This window comes from Pipistrellus hanaki (assembly GCF_964339955.1).
Source record: "Pipistrellus hanaki genome assembly, chromosome: 1".
Classification (NCBI taxonomy): domain Eukaryota; kingdom Metazoa; phylum Chordata; class Mammalia; order Chiroptera; family Vespertilionidae; genus Pipistrellus; species Pipistrellus hanaki.
The window spans coordinates 175,656,628-175,674,193 of NC_140503.1; the positions used below are offsets into that span (position 1 = coordinate 175,656,628).

Here is a 17,566-nt window from a genome sequence, read left to right on the forward strand (position 1 = left end):
AGGAGATAGAAACAACAATGATGAGAGAATCATTGATTAGCTGCCTCCTGCATGCCCTCTACTGGGGACTGAGCCCATAACCCAGACATGTGCCCTCACTAGGAATCAACTGTGACCTCTTGGTTTATAGGTTGATGCTCAACCAATGAACCACACTGGTCATGAAATGTTATATTAAATATATCCCAATAAAGCTGTAAAAATTTCATTTATTCATTAAAATCTTAGTGTATTAGATCCCTTTTTGTAAACCTACATGGTGTGTTAAATATCTTTTCCCTTTATCACAAGAGGACTACACTTTTCAGACTCCCTTATAGGTGTGACTATGAGGCTTATTGTTTTGTGTGTTTTTTTAATGAAAATGAAAACAGAAGAAATGTACACTCCTTCCAAGAATATACATAAAAAACTTTCCAAAAGAATTTCCACAGCGCTATTCCAGTCCACAGGAATGGCAATGGCCTCAGAATGACTTTGGAAGCCTGATGACATTAGCCTATGTCTCTGAGTAACTATGATAGCAACAGAATTAACATCCACCCCTGACACACATGCTGACCAGAAACCTTTCTTGGAATGTTTGGTGAACAGGTTAATATTCTCTGGAGGCCACTATTAATTATGGAATTTACTGTGACTATAGCCTAGCTTATCCTAATACAATGTCCAAAAATGGAGATTAATGTAGGTTACTCAAAGTAGTGTGGGTATGTGTCTCATAACATATATTTTGAAACACACACATAATCAATTTGATCTTAACTATTTCCTGTTCTAGACACTTGAATTTCATAGAAGTAATTCCTAACACACTGTAACACAAATAAATAAACTACAGTGCTATAAGATATCTTATTTCTATAATTGATCATTTTGCTTTAGTTTAAGATTTTCTTTAATTATTGTATTTTACAATATGTATTTTATGATCAATTGGGTAAGTGTCTTCCTATTACTCGTTTCATTTCTACTAGCTTTTTTTTCTTGTTTAATATTCAATATATATTTTAGAATATTTGTGTTAAATTTCTACCTAGAAAAGTTCATACTGGTACTTTGAATGCATTTCAGTAAAAATCTAAAGAAATTAATTTGGAGATATGTGTCAATTTTGCTGTCTTCAGTCTTTTCATTTAGGAACCTAGTATATTGCATATTTTCTTTGATAATCCCAGTAAACTTCAGCATTTTCTTCTCATACACCCCATATATTTCTTGATATTTCTTTCCAAGTCACACATTTCAGTACTGTTTTAAATCAAATCAACAATGAAATGCATGTTACTAAGTTACATACAGCTGAACTCAAATTGATCTCAATTCTGAGAAAGTTTTTATTTCCTGATTATATCATTATACTGCTTAAAATAATAATTATCTTATATTTGAACATCTATTCTTCAATATTTTGTTTTGTCGTTTATTATAGTAACTCAAACTTGCAACTTATAAAAAAAGATTCTAGTAATAACAACCATGAAGGTATAGACTATTTATGAGCATTCATTTAACTTGTTAATTAATGTAAGAAGAAATAATTCTTTTACTTTCCACTTCTCAAGATATTTTCTTCCAGAGGTATAGTGATATTGTCAAATGTATATGCAAGCATGTTCCTTTAAAATGCTATTTGTAATGGTAATATATCAATGACCTTCACTGTTGAGTCATTATCATATGGTTAGATAAACAATGGTTCCTTCATATGAAACAATATTATTTTTTTTTTAATTTGATGAGAGCATAGAAACATCTACATTTTGAGGTTAAGTCAAGTGAAAGGTAAATTTTATTTCTTACATTTTTCCAATTTAAAAAAATATATGTGCATACATAACATGACAGTAGGGAAATCTAACAAACATTAACATTAAGTATATCACGGGGTCATAGGATCAATACATTTTTGCTTTCTAATTTAAATTTCTATGAGGAGACTTACTGTGACAATAAAGTAGATAACCCTGATAATGACACAGAAATATATGAGACTATGTTCTTGTACCTTACCAGTAAGCTACAACCTTGACTTCAGAGCATTCAAGTCACCACAAACCATAATATGTGTAGATGAAATAAATATAGAAAATTAATCAAATGCCACTGTGAAAGCCTATTTTTCTACAAAAACACGTATCTATTACCTTTGTACGTACAACCAGCATATTTCTCTTGCAAAATCTTAACTAACATAGCTTATTTAATCAATCTTTCCTATAAGATATTTTTCTCAGAGAAAGACAATTTTTTATATATTTAAAGAAACTCTGCTGTGATGGCAATATAGGGGAAATAAAAATTCAAATCAGATAAAAATATCATTATTAACAAAATGTAAAGACAAGATTATTTATAATTTATAGAAAGATAAACCCTCATTCTTTCAATATTAATACAAGAGAAAAAAATACTTTCTGAAGTTATTTTCCCCCCAATGCAAATGTTGTCCTTGACTTCACCAAACCAATGTATCAATTAAAAAGTAGAGAATGAGTAAATTATGTTTTTCAACAGGACCTTCTTCTAAACTGCCAAATTTTTAAAAAGGTCATAACACAATGCATAGTCTCTATTTACATGATAAATCAATGAGACTCTTTCTTATTGCATTCCAATTTTTTAACTGGTCATTAAGGAGTAATTTCCCAATCAGAATGGAGGGAATAAATGCATGAAAAAGTGTAACCTATGTGAAATTATAAATGTATGAGCAATCTTACACTGAAAATGAGAGTGAAAAGCAATGTAAAAAAGAGGAAAACATAATATATATATATATATATATATATATATATATATATATATATATATTATATACCTAAGGATTTTTAAATTAATTCAATCTCAACTATACAACTACCCTTTGCCGCCAGTCCATCCCATGTCCAAGAAATAAAAAAATAAAAAAACTAACATAGGAATCTAACCCACTCCCCGCCAAATATGCACAATATATATAACATCTGAAGATAAAAATACAGTATTTCTCTCTCAAGGTATACACAAGTCACTTATGAGTATCACTGAAATAAAATTTGCATGTAACTTGTTTTGCAAATGTGAAGAAAAAAAAATGAAGAGTCTTTTTTAAATTGCTAACTGCATGCTGAGTGTGTAAGAAAGGTTTCTAAACCTATTCTTACAAAGGAAAGCTACCAGCCATGCATATTTGTACTTAATCTTATGATATCAGAGACTGCATAGTTAATTTACAACATATATATTTTGAAATTCAATACCACATGGTCATGGAAGATGGTATTGGGTGTGCTGATAGAAACCTCACATATCATGACCTCAAAGGTTTTGCTGTTTAACATAACTGACCATAAAAATAGTGATGTTACTGAAAATATTACAAATTCCCTAGACTGGAAAGCATTATAAACATATCAAGGATGACTAATTTCTAAATATAAGAAAGTTAAGCACAGCTTAGAAGTCAACCTGACTTTTTGCACTTATAAAACATAACTTCATAATAAGAATTATATGGTGAGACATTATGTAGTAAAATATAATTATATCCTTTCTCAAGCTTCACGTGTTATTAGAAGTTAAAATATATATGGGCATTATTTTAAATTACTGACCCATTAAATAGTATTATAACTGTTAAAATAGATTAATTATAAAGTGCATATACATAAAAATGTATAGTATCAAATATATATGCATCTATTGGTTTTTTTGTTCCAACTAAGAACTTTTTATTGTAATTAACTTACTTGAATATAATAAAAAGTGGGATACCCCGTAAAATCTATCTATCTATATATCTATATCTATATCTATATCTATATCTATATCTATATCTATATCTATATCTATCTATCTATCTATCTATATATCTATCTATCTATCTATATATATATAAAATGCTCATGTGTAAAGTGTCCTCTTGGGAGTTCAACCGGGAGACCGGGAGTTAGATCACTTGCTATGATGTGTGCTGACCACCAGGGGGTGGCACAGAACATGGCAGGTGACAAGCAGTGGTGGTGGAGCACTGAGGAAGGGAGGGAAAGAGGTGGCAGGGAGGCAGGTAACCTGATCAGCCCTGATCAGCAGCCAAGCCTAGGAAACCTACCTGTGCAATAATTGGTGCACAGGGTCTCTAGTGAATATATTACCAAACATAAAACTTTCACAACCAAAAAATAGGACTATAGGAAAAAATTAAGCATATGTTGGCTATAGAAAAAAATACTAAATCCCTATATTCTATACAAATGTACCATATTGTTTCCCATTACCCAGGGGGCTCAATCAATCCTATATGCTATCTTTTCAATAAAGACATTACCTATAAGTACAGTTAAATTAAGATTTTATATATATATATATATATATATATATATATATATACACATACACACACACACATACACATACATACACCAAAATCACCTTCTCAACTCCCAACCCATGTGGCTTGGGTAGTCACACCCTGACCAGATCTCCTAGCCCAGGTCCCACACTGAACCTTGGCACTACCCTTTCTGCCAGTCAGCATGAGCCCTGGTACCCATGTTATCACTGGATATTGTTCTCCAATCTCACTATTTCCCTTGTTTCCAATCACATGAATAGAACAAAAAACACTTTAACTTCATGTAACCCTACATTAGTTAACATCAAAGAACTGGCCATCTGCTTTCCCTGCTTCTCTTGATTTCTGCCAGGTCTCATTGCATAATAGATAAGGGTTGTATGGCAGCACAGGAAGGGCATACGGTCATGGAAAATGGAAATACAGAGGCACATAAAGACATAGAATATGGACAGATAAACAAAGAGCCGTGGACATTTCCTAATTTCAAAGAATTGTGTGGGTATATATACATAATGTGGATATACTGATGGATTTTGTTTTTCTGTATAAAATATTGGCATGACTTTCTAGGATGATGGGCAGGTCATTCAACTAATGTAAACATTATTCAGAATTAATTACTTAGCTTGGTTTCTAATTTTATCCATATAAAGATCGTGCAAAAATGCATCATATACTACCATTTATATTTCACTACCACTGACTATTATATACTAGAATCGCTGACAATTATGTACTATAATTACATTTTTATATACTGACATTACATACTAAGCTTTAATATATATCAGTTTAATAATAATTATGTTCAGAGAGTAGTATTAAGAAATTTCTGGCAAAACCTGAATACTGAGGTTTAAGCAGAAGATTTCTTTCTATTCTCAAGGCAAGAATAAGGATAATTATGCATTTTTCCTTATCAAACCTTCAGAGGTTTACATCTATTTCAAGCTAATTTTAGAGTAGAAAAACCAAATACAAGAAAGATTTACCAAATACCCGCACTATGTTAGAAGCTATACATAGTTTATTATTCTATCCATTCTTAAAATGACTCTGCATGGCATAAGTGTCTATTCTTTTGGATGAAAAGTAGACTTACACATTTTTAAGTTTCTATAAGCTCCTTGAGGGAAGTATTAAGAATATTTTTTGCTCACTGCCATATTTTTTAGCAATTAGTACAGCTTTATAACTCAACGTAGGATTGGTAACTAGTTTATCAAGTAATAGAGTTACAGAGCTAGTAGATGGGAGAGCCAGAATATTATCTCAGGTTTGTCAGATTTCCAACCTCAGTCCGTCTGTGACCAGACCTTAGTGGAGGCAGGTTACATGCATACTGCCTCATCTCTCCCAATGACCGGGAGAGGTGAGATGGGATCCTTTATTGGGAAGAATGACCTTGCTAGAAATTGATCATCTTACTGGCAGTAAGACAAGAGCTCACGAAACCAGGTCTCCTCTGAGTCTCATAATAGCTTGGGTAACATTAGTCAAGTTCCTTTACCACTCAATATTCAATGTTTGTACCATAAACATTTAATGATAAAGATTATAATAAATATTGTTAAACCCACAAGAATTTTGTGGTTAATTGTACCGATATATCCAAATTGTATAGCTATAAAATCCATAATGATCATTACTATTTGCTAAAGAGAAAAAGAATAGAGACTCAGATCATACCCAGAAAAGTAAATTCTCCGTGAACATGAGGGCAAATGAAGCTGGGCCTCACAACTGTAGGTGAGGGGACGTTGTCAGGGATGTTTGGGGCGGGGGAGATTCTTCTAGAATTGTGACATCCATTTTAAGCCACTCCTCTATGGTTTTGAGTTAAGTGCTATTTCTTTAAGCCAGGATTAGTAGAGGTTCTAAAAACGCCTCCTGAGTGACCTCAGCACTGGTGAAAGGCTGATGCGTCCCTCTCTTTATGAGTAAGCTGGTTCTACACAGCTGCTCATGTGAGGCCCTGGGTTCACAAGTCAGAAGTGGAACCACAGTGGAGGCGCCTCCTGTAGAAGGCACACAACACTGACTTGAATTTTCTCTGGTGCAAGTTTTAGAATACCTAACTTGTGGCAATAAGAATAGAGTGTATCATTTGAAATCTTCCATGTTGTTCAGGTTTATATGATTTTTAAATATATATATATATAATAGAAAGTAGTTCATGTAAAATGGAAAGGATTGCTTAACTTTTTAGCCTAAAATATTTGATATACCAGGTCAATTATTAATGTGCCCAACTAGGGGAGTTAAGATATTTCTCAGAGTTACCTAGAGATTGTGTGTGTGTGTGTGTGTGTGTGTGTGTGTGTGTGTGTTCAGTACAGGTCCCAATCCAAGAACCAAGATCTACACATAGCTCAGCCTTGTTTGGGACCCAGTGACATACATAGGTGTCTGTTTGTGGAGAACAGAAAATTCAATAAAAACAGTCTTTAATACAATGTCTACTTCTGCTATTTTTAATCTACCTGCTCAAACGAGTGTAATTTTAGACTGACTTTTGAAAAATAAATATACTTGTGTGTGTGTGTGTGTGTGTGTGTGTGTGTATTTCCTCTGAACATCAACAACAAATGGAATAGATATCATGTTAAAATAATTTCTCAGCTAATTCCTGGTTTTTATAATTTACTAGAACCAAAACTGAAGAGACAGATAGTGTATGAAGGCAGTGAACATGTTCAACCATTTAATATTCATCACGCACTATGCTAGATTCACATATGCTACTTATTTAATCCTCAAAAGAACTATCTGAGTGAGGCATTTTTATAACATAAAATCCCTAACTAGAATCATCTTGAGATATATAATGAGAAAAGCATTTGTTTAAAGTGACAATTATTTGTCCCATATGACAAATGCCACATGTGCCCAAGATTGTGAATGTTTAAGTACTGCATCAATATATGAATTAAAGAAATACTACTTCAAAATTTTTGACAAAATTTATTTATATTATGTATGGTTATATAATTTTACTTTCTTTTTATTAAAAGAGCACTACCTTATATTATAGGTATTGGTTACATATAATTGTTAAATCAGGGGAACTTTGGAGGAAACTTTTATCCTTTCTTAAAATGACAGCAGAATGCAATTCCATTTGAAACTTAGGACATGAGCCAAATGTGGAACTGCATCATTCATGAACTACAGCTGATTTCATAATCAATTAAAAACCAAAAGTGAGTGAAAGAGGCTGAAAATTCATTTCAGCTGCTTGATGGATTATAATATGCTGAGAACTCCTAAGCACTGGCGAATATAACTGTGTCCCCTTTTCTTTGCTATAATTGCCATTAACATATGAAATAGTGTCTGCACTACACCATTTTTATCTTAGTGCAAAAGGAAGGGTAATTAGTAGGAAACTTTAAATTGTGAGAAAGGAACATACATATAGACTTTAACTTGACAGGGCTTATTGAGATTCAGTGAACATTATATACTAAGTAGTACAGAAACTGTCTTGCTTACCTATGGAATATTTATATGTTTTATAAAATGCCCAAAGGTATGTAATTATTTACATATTTCTGTTATCAATACAAAGATGTTTAAATGAACAAGGATATTATTTTTAAGAGTATACTAGCAGGTTTCTGTAAAATTACCTTTCTGCATATGTTCACATTATTTTAATGTTGTTGTTTTTCCCCCCTATTTTGCATTGAAAGTTATATGACAAAAACAATTTTCCTTTAATGAAAAGTTTAGTTTTTTTTTGTTCTGTGTACTAAAAATTAAGCACAGTAGTAAACACTAACAAATAAATGATTACTTAGTTTGAGAAATCAGATTTTGGGGGGTGTTTTCTTTCAAATGCAAATACTATATTAAGAATTATTTTGATTATAAAAATATGTAAACCAAAAAATTCGCAATAAGTGATGTAGTTAATGAGTCAGCTAATTCTCCCTGGGTGTGGTAAAAATAAAGACTAAACCATGCAAAGTTGTTTTTTAAGCAAACAAAAACTTTGGTCATACATACATTCTAAAAAGTACCTTAAGAAATAAAATTCTAACTAATATTTATTGCAGCTTAAGTCACACATGTGACCTTTTACTCTTACTTCTATTAATATATGTAGACAAAAGCTGCTAAATCTTAGAGCAAAGATGTAAAGGAAAGAAACTAGAATGAATAACTGAGGCAACATTAAGAATCAAACAAAGAAACTAATTAAAGTGCTTACCATGGGCTATGGGTGCTAAGAGCATCATGAAGAGCAGTAGCTGTGATGGCCACATGGTTGTGAAGTCAGGCGTGAGTGCCTCAAAAGTGAGTGTTTCCCACGAGAATCACAATGAGTGTTTCTGGTTCCTCTTCTGTATTCCAAGACCGATGATTAAAAAAAAAGAAAAAGTAAAAACCCAAAAAGAAGTAGTCCTAAAAACAGAAACACCAATATCCCAAATTCGAATCCTGCAAACAAGAAAAAAAAAAAGTTATCAAATATAGGTTTTCTTAACTCTTTAAAAGTTTATTCCCTGACTAAAATACCTCTTATACCTCCTAATTTCATTTTAATGAGTACAGGATCCATATATAAAAATGAGTAACGTAAAGGACAATGTTTATGCATGTATTATCAGTATTTAATCTCTACACCTCAAAGAAACTGAAATAAATAATGCAGTATTATTGGAAAAATAATATAAATATACTATGTTATTTTTATAATAATCGACTAAGTTTTGCACTTACTATGCATTAAATATTTTTCATAAATATAATTTTTATTAACTTTACTATAAAAATTTATTATCATTGCTGTGAGATTGAAATAAGAAGTTAAGTGTATAAGTTTTACTTTCATTTTAGTCCCTAATATTCATTTAGAAATCATTCTACATGTAACCTACATTGTTATTCTAAGCATATTTGTAAGTAAACCTGTGAAGATCATAGATTTTTATTAATTAATTATGCTCAAAGATAATTCTTTCAACAGAGTTTTATAAAGTGCCCACCAAACTACAAAGCACTGGACTAGGAAAACATAATACAATACTGAATAAAACATGCTATTTATTTTCTAGGATCTGACAGCTTAAGATGAACAATCTTGCTTAAAAGAGTTAAATACATTTATGGCAGACATTTAAAAAGTCATGTTAGTGAATCAAACTGATATAGCTGCTTCAGCTTATGTATGCACAGATTATCTTATAGAGCAAAAATATGAAGGGAACATGACCCACATTTTGATGATTCTGTCTTTCATGCACCTTTAAAATTGATCAATGTCCAAAATTTACAGGGAACTCATACAACTTAACAAAAGGAAGATAAAGGATCCAATAAAAAATGGGGAAAGGACCTAAACAGACACTTGTCAAAAGAGGATATAGAGAAGGCTGAGAGACATATGAAAACATGTTCTAAATCACAATGAGTTACCATCTCACACGTGTCAGAATGGCTGTCATCAACAAATCAACAATTGACAAGTGCTGGTGAGGATGTGAAGAAGAAGAAACCCTGGTGCACTGCTAGTGGGAATGCAGACTGGTGCAGCCACTGTGGAAAACAGTATGGAGTTTCCTTAAGAAGTTAAAAATGGAACTCCTGTTTGACCCAGTGATCCCACTTCAAGGAATATATCCCTAGAACTCAGAAACACCAATCAGAAAGGATACATGCACCCCTATATTCAGAGCAGCACAATTTAACACAGCTAGGATTTGGAAATAGCCTAAGTGCCTATCGGCAGATGAGTAGATTAGAAAACTGTGGAATACTACGCTGCTGTAAAAAAGAAGGAACTCTTTACCATTTGCAACAGCATGGGTGGATCTGGAAAGCATTATGCTAAGAGAAATATGCCAGTCAGACAAAGATAAATATCATAGGATCTCACTCAAATATGGAATATAATGAACAACATAATCTGATAAACAAAAATAGATCCAGAGACAAGGTAACACTGAGTAGACTGTCCAACCTCAGAGAGAAGGCAGGAAAGGAGGATGTAGAGATAACCAAAGGACTTGTTTGCATGAATATTAGCATAACCAAGGGACACAGAGACTGGGTTGATTGGGGCTTTTCCTGGGGGATGGGAGTCACGGTGGGGGGGGGGGGTTGTCAATCAGAGAAAAAGGAATCATGTAATACTTTAAACAATAAAAAAAATAGATGAATTAATAGAAGCTGCATCTCTCTGTTCCTCTCTCTCTCTCTCTGTATTCTGGTGATTAATATATATGTAATATAATTTCATATTTGAGTATGTATTTTTTTTCTGGGAATGGGCATTCAAAATAGCGATAGCTTACTGAAGATTGTATTATAATCCTCATTTTAGCAAAATAAATTCCATAATAGTCTGAAGTATTTGCCTTGGTTATATCAATATTACATGGATTTATCTGAATTTTGGGCACTATTACTTATAGCATGATAAAGATAACCTTGGGCTAGTCGTTTAAGCTCTCGGGCCTTGGATTCCTATCAGTTAGTAGGAAAAAGTGTCAATACTTCACAATTATGGTTATAAGAACATTAAATGAACCATAACTTGTATCTTTTAATTATCTGAAATACATTAAAATATATATTGCCCAGAAGAGTGTCTGGCATGTAATAAGAGCTCTATGTCTTTCACTAGAAGCCTGATGTACGAAGATTCCTGCTAGAAAGAGCCTTCCTTTCCCTGGCTGCCAACACTGCCTTTCCACTCAGGCCCAGCCCCTTTCCATCAGGCCCTGGAACCTCCTCTTTTATCTCCGGCCCCACCTTCCCACACAACTCAGAAGCCCTGAGAGACTGGGGGTGGGGTAGAATGCCTGTGTCCTGCCCCCTTCACTTGGCACCTGTGTATGCAAATTAACCACACCATCTTTGATTAATTTGCATATCACCCCTGATTGGCCAACGGTGTAGCAGAGGTAAGGTCAATTTACATGTTTGTCTATTATTAGGTAAGATTAGTTTCACGTTTATCCTTTTACCGTGGCTGTGTAAGAAGCAAGATTATTTAGCTATTAATATTTCCTGAGTCACTAGTGTATAGATGGATGCCAAGAATACTACATTTGGACACAACACATACAAATTTTATGCTTAATCTCACATAGACTATAAAACAAAATGAAGCTTATAATAGACAATCTCATAGCATTTTCCTCTTACAAATAGGAAAAGCACTGACAGGGGGGAAATGTGGTTCAGATAAAACAGAAACCATGGAAAGGAATCATGAGCAACATTTTCATTTCATTTTCATTTATTCATACTTTGAGTTCCAAAAAACATTCAGAACTTGTCATAAGTGTATAATTCTTTTCTAAAACGAATTTTAAAAGAAAATTGCTAATTTATTTTGTTCAAAATCATTTTTTTAAATATTTTTTATTGATTTCAGAGAGGAAGGGAGAGGGGAGAGAGAGAGAAACATAAATGATGAGAGAGAATAACTGATTGGCTGCCTACTGGGGATAGAGCCAACAACCTGAGCATGTATCCAAGGACCTTTCATTTCTCATGCCTGAGCTCGATTCATTGAGACAAACAAGCTAGGGCTCAAAATCAATTTTTGAAAAGAGTCCAGAGGCATGGATGCATGTAAAAGACTAATAGACCTGAGGCAGGGGGGTGGGCGCAGGGAGATAGTAGGAGGAACAGGGAGAGATTAGCCAAAGAACATATATGCATAGCCCATAGACACAGATAATAGTGTGGTGAAGGCCTGGTTTAGGGCAAGGGCTGGGTGGAGGCGTTGAAAAGTGGGGGATACAGGGACATGTGTAATAATGCCAACAATAAATTAAATAAATAAATAAAATAAAAATGAAATTATATTAATGAATATGCATGAGATAATTAATGGATATCTTAAAAGGAATACATAAGCTGATAGATAGATCAACAAGCAAATAATACACGATACACTCAACATTCAGTTATTGTTGCTATTTTTCCTATGGCCACTGGGTTTATGATTGTCAAAAATTGATATCAGTGAATGTGTGTATCCACATAGACCCATACAAAAAAACACATATAAATAAGAGAAATACATACAGAACTATTTAGCTACAAGAAAAAATATATGTGGTTAGCCATTCACGTAAATTATTTATCTATTATTTCAAAAATATATACTAAATTTCTTCAAAATGCAAATAAAGTAGAAAACGTTTTCTCACAATTCATACTATAGTATAAAACACAGGAAATGAAGTTACATAAAGAGGAGAAAAATTAACATTTCTTTAGTCACATGAAGAAGAAAATAATTATATTTCTTTAGCTTCTTATGCCAACCAATGTTCTAGAAATTAAACAATTTTCTGATTTAATTCTCCATAGAAATTAAACCTGCTACCTTTCAACTAACTGAGCATCATCCCATAGAAATGGGCTCCATAGAAATCTTTAAAGCAGATAATACTCCGATACTTACTGAGGAAGAAAATCAGACTTGTTACTCAGTAAGAATTTCAAACCAAGTATCTGAATTCAACATCAGTGCTCTTTCCTCTCTATAATAGAAATAAACAAGAAACTGTATCACAGTAATAGGTTTATTAGTTGTACAAAAGAAGGAGACAATGTGGCAAGTTTCGGAGGTAGACTTAGGCCTTGCTTAAATGGGTTACTTGATTCTGAAAAGTGGAGAACCTTGACCAGCACAAGAGCAGAGGAAAGGGAGGGAGGGAGGGAGGGAGGGAGGGAGGGAGGGAGGAGAGAGAGAGAGAGAGAGAGAGAGAGAGAGAGAGAGAGAGAGAGAGAGAGAGAGAGAGAGAAAAGACAGGTTTAAAAAATCTAATTACACATTATACCCTTTGGAGGTTTAGAGAAAATTATTTCCATAGTAAAATATGATTATTGCTATTGTGAAGTCTGGCTTTAGTGAAAACCGAAATAGTATATTTTATAAGCTATATATTTTAATATTGATAAAGCCATGGGAGACAGTTATTTTATGAAAAGAATAAAAATTATAGGTCTATTATCTATAATAATGGTTATTTTAGGATATTGCAGCAGGGCATAAAGGCACTTCTACTATGATATTTTACATTTGATTTAGGCATAGGGATTTGTTTTCATGATTACTGTGTAAACAGAGGTGGGAAAAGGAGTTTGGAGGAGCATAAGCTACTATTTGAGAAGGGTGACACATTCTCACCTCCTACCTACCTCTCAGGCACCACCACAAAATAATGTGCTAACCTGGGAGTATGTATAATGAAATCCCATCAATTCAACTATAGGAATTGTAATAGATCAATGGAAAGACAAGACTGCCCATAATCTACAGAAAGATTCCCCCCTGAATACTAACATCAAAAACAAACTAAGAAAATTTTCTGGAAATGATTTTGTCCCCAATTTATGTGTTGTCATTTACTTTATCAAACTAATCAGTATTCATGTAAAAGGGATTTTCATTCAACTCACTTCTAAAATATAGCTCTTCAAAAACACAAAGAGAAAAACCACCAAGAAAAGGAATTAGAGACTCATTCTGTTACAACTGACAAGATAATTACTTGTTAGGGGCAGAACTGGAATAAGGGGGACCAGCTATAGTCCTAAGAAATAGTCGTGTTCTGTGAGATATTAATCATGCTCTGCTAACCATGGCTGTTACGCTCTGATTAGAAAAAGCACATTCTAACCTGGCTGGAGTTGTATGCTCTGGGATATGGGAGCTACCCTCAGAATGCAGTCCATTCTCCTGTTCCAAGAACTGTCCGCCCATCATCATGGAAAGATGAGCAAACTCGCTGCTAAAATATTGTTTCCAGAGGCAGCAGCCCTTTGAGATCCCACCCCACGTTGCCTGTAACCTGTAACCTTTATACCTTGCCTACTTCTCCATGCCTGTAATTCCTACTATCCCATGTAATCTTTTTTCTTCCCCCCTCCTAGGCAGCTGGCTTGGAGGAGGAGCAAGAGCAGATTTCATGCATGACCTGCTGCTCTCCGATACTGCCGGCATGATTGGAATAAACACTCATAGATGATTCAACTCTGTCTCTGTTTAATTTGCTCAAGTAGTGATAGGGAGCCCAGACCCATTGGTTGTCCGGTTTCATAGTCATAAAAAAAGACTTACTAAAGAGAGAAAGCATTTAACAAGTCAATTTCAAAAAGAAGAAGGAGGAGGAGGAGGAGGAGGAGGAGGAGGAGGAGGAGGAGGAGGAGGAGGAGGAGGAGGAGGAAGAAGAAGAAGAAGAAGAAGAAGAAGAAGAAGAAGAAGAAGAAGAAGAAGAAGAAGAAGAAGAAGAAGAAGAAGAAGAAGAAGAAGAAGAAGAAGAAGAAGAAGAAGAAGAAGAAGAAGAAGAAGAAGAAGAAGAAGAAGAAGAAGAACAACAACAACAACAACAACAACAACAACAACAAGAACAACAACAACAAGAATTTCCACCTCCAAGAAATATGTGTTAGCTTTCTCTCTGTACAAAGCTCTGTGCTCACACTATGGGACAAAACGGGGAGAGTGTGGCTATGGTTCTAAAATGTATTCACCATTTTAAAACAGCTCTCAGTGAAATATGAAAGCAAAAGATATAGTCACCAATAAATTACACCGCTGTGCAAAAAGTGCTGTGTGTTATGCTGAGGTGTTCTAGAAACACAAAGTAAAAAAATGGTCAGATTTTCTTTTGTGTAAAACAGCAAGGGATTTTAAATAAGGCTGACCAGTGGTGCCGAGCAGGCATACCTCTCTAAGTCTCAGTTTCTTTAACAATAAGGCAGACAGAAAACAATATGCAGCTTGTAGGCTGATTTTGAGGATTAGCGATAACATACTATATTGCCTGGTGTAGAGATTGTCACATGAATGCACATGTCTGTCTTTCACCAACTACCTTTGTTTCCGTTACTGCTTCAAAATGTGGGATAGACCTTTCCGTTACTGCTTCAAAATGTGGGATAGACCTGAGGTCCCACTCACCCCCTCACGTACTTGGGAACTAAAACGGGTGACTAGATATGTACACTCTCCCTGAGAATTCTCTAGATGTACAATTCATATTAAATGTGAGGTTTCTGAAAGGGTTTTTAGTATGACCCTTCTGTTTAAAAGATACTTCGTTACTTATGCTAATAAGTTCCATTAAAAAACAGGTTAATGTTTTTAAAAATTATTCTCAAAAGATGACATTTCTACATCTTATCAAAAGTCATCACCCTATGACAATTGGTTTTAGCTGTTATCCTGAGCAAAGCTTAGAAAGATAAGATTTGTAGTATAGTCCTTGATTAGGACCTTGGAGTTTATATCCTCAAACCAAACTACCTAACTTCACTATTCTTCACAAATATTCAAAATTAAGAAGTAAGGTTAATTAAAGTATCCTGTTTTACATCATTGATATTTAAGATAATTATGAAGCTGTGTTATGAGTCAAATTCACTAATTAATTTTTCCCAAAAAACAAACAATAAACAAACAAGAAACACATTAAAGACTTACATTAGAAGTGGTTATAAATATTACACAGAGTCATCTGTATTCTACCAGTGATTTTTGTGTATCTTGAAATTAGAACAATTTTAAATTGCATTCGTTAACAAAGCAAGTATTTATCACAATCGTTCCCATACATTACCTTTTTAGTGATATAAAATTGACAGATAGTAACTCATGAAGTTGCAAATAGATTTATGTAGTTATTACACTTATCATTCATCACTACCTTAACAAGTAAAGCAAATATCTGTTATCATGACAGAGAATCTAGTAATTATGATTTATGTGAACACAGCTCACTACATTTATAAATAAGACCCATCCAGAGTAACCAAAAAGAGCCAAGTGCTTCTGACAAATATTTAATAAGAATGGAAATATATTTTATGTATAGTAATTAGGCATGGATGTTTAAATCAAGGGATTTTAATGTCCATTATTCAAATTGAAGATTGCTATATTTCCATGACTTACATGTGCACAGTAATAAGCACTTGTACTGCAATGCTTCATTGTCTAGGCGCTGGGAAATGAAGGACATATTTTGTCACAAAAATGTCTTTCCAAAGCAGTTCTATATGGATTACTCCTTCTGATCTTGTGGGAGATCTATAATATATTATCTCTTAGGGAAAAAGGAGAAAAATTAGATAACTATAATACAACTTTCTCCCATCCCCATGCTATAATATTTCAAAATATTTGGTGTGATGATCACCAGGTAGAGAAAAACAAAATGCGCTTTAAACAAGTTTAGATGGAGTAAAACATATAATTTTTTAAAAATGTTAGCTATAATTGACAATGTCTGAAACCCAGAAAAGCACCTTTTCTTTAATGTTTTCTTATTGTTTTCTAAAATAATTTTAATTAATCATTTAATTAATAATTTGAATTGAGGACACTTGAGTACACTATGAAAGCATACTATGAAATTAAAAGTATACTATTATTTTGGGTCCTACTACTGATCATGCCATTTAAAAAATAAACACATTTTCCTTAACATTTTGACTCTAAAATATAAAGCTTATTATTTAAATAAGCTTATGAAAGTTTCTTAGTATGATAACATTCAAGTCCTTTCCTTTCGATATTTATGGATTTAAAGTAAATTATATTACCTATTGAGTCTACTAGCAGTGAGTAGCTAAATATTTTAGCAATGAATCCTTTTTTTAAATAGAGGAAGATACCTTTAAAGATTCACTATAGAGGATAAATTCTCAATCATCCTGTTTAATATTTTCAAGAAATGCTAAATTCAAAACCCACATGTGTTTCTGTGGTACAGTGTCCCAAGAGATCATTATCTAATACACACAATGTAAACTGGTCTTAGATGGTATCTGAGATTCTTATGGCATAATGGAATAGAAGGAAATGGAAGAGGAGAAAAGATAATATAGGAAATACAAATAATAAAAATCCAAATAGGATAAAGAATAGAGTTTAAAGAAATAGATTAAATGACACAACTTGGAAGATCTGGAAGAACTTCAAAGAAAGAATGATTGATAATTGAGACAGAATTTGAAGAATGAACATGATTTTGCTAATCTGTACATGAAGGAGGAACATTGTGGGTTAAGGATTTTTATTAAGAAAGGTGAAGAACTGATAAAAAGCAGGCCCTATTACAGAAATGGAATAGGCTTGTCAGGTCTACTGAGTAAGAATCAGCAAATGATCCATTGGGGCTGAATAAAAAGGATTTTGAAGGCTATATACAAAGAAATCTGAATTCAAGTAGATTAGTTTCAAATCTTGCA

General features: G+C 33.3%; 1 protein-coding gene across 36 annotated transcripts in view; it reads right to left on the reverse strand.

Moving 5' to 3' along the window:
* The window catches only part of ADGRL3 (adhesion G protein-coupled receptor L3), a 723,514-nt gene that overhangs the window by 455,902 nt on the left and 250,046 nt on the right, over positions 1 to 17,566 (reverse strand). For all 36 annotated transcript variants that reach the window (XM_084885599.1, XM_084885586.1, XM_084885612.1 and 33 more), the window contains one exon: positions 8,556 to 8,785. In XM_084885599.1, the coding sequence (XP_084741725.1) occupies positions 8,556 to 8,610 (55 nt within the window). In that variant the 5' untranslated portion in view covers positions 8,611 to 8,785. The remainder of the gene's footprint in view (positions 1 to 8,555; positions 8,786 to 17,566) is intronic.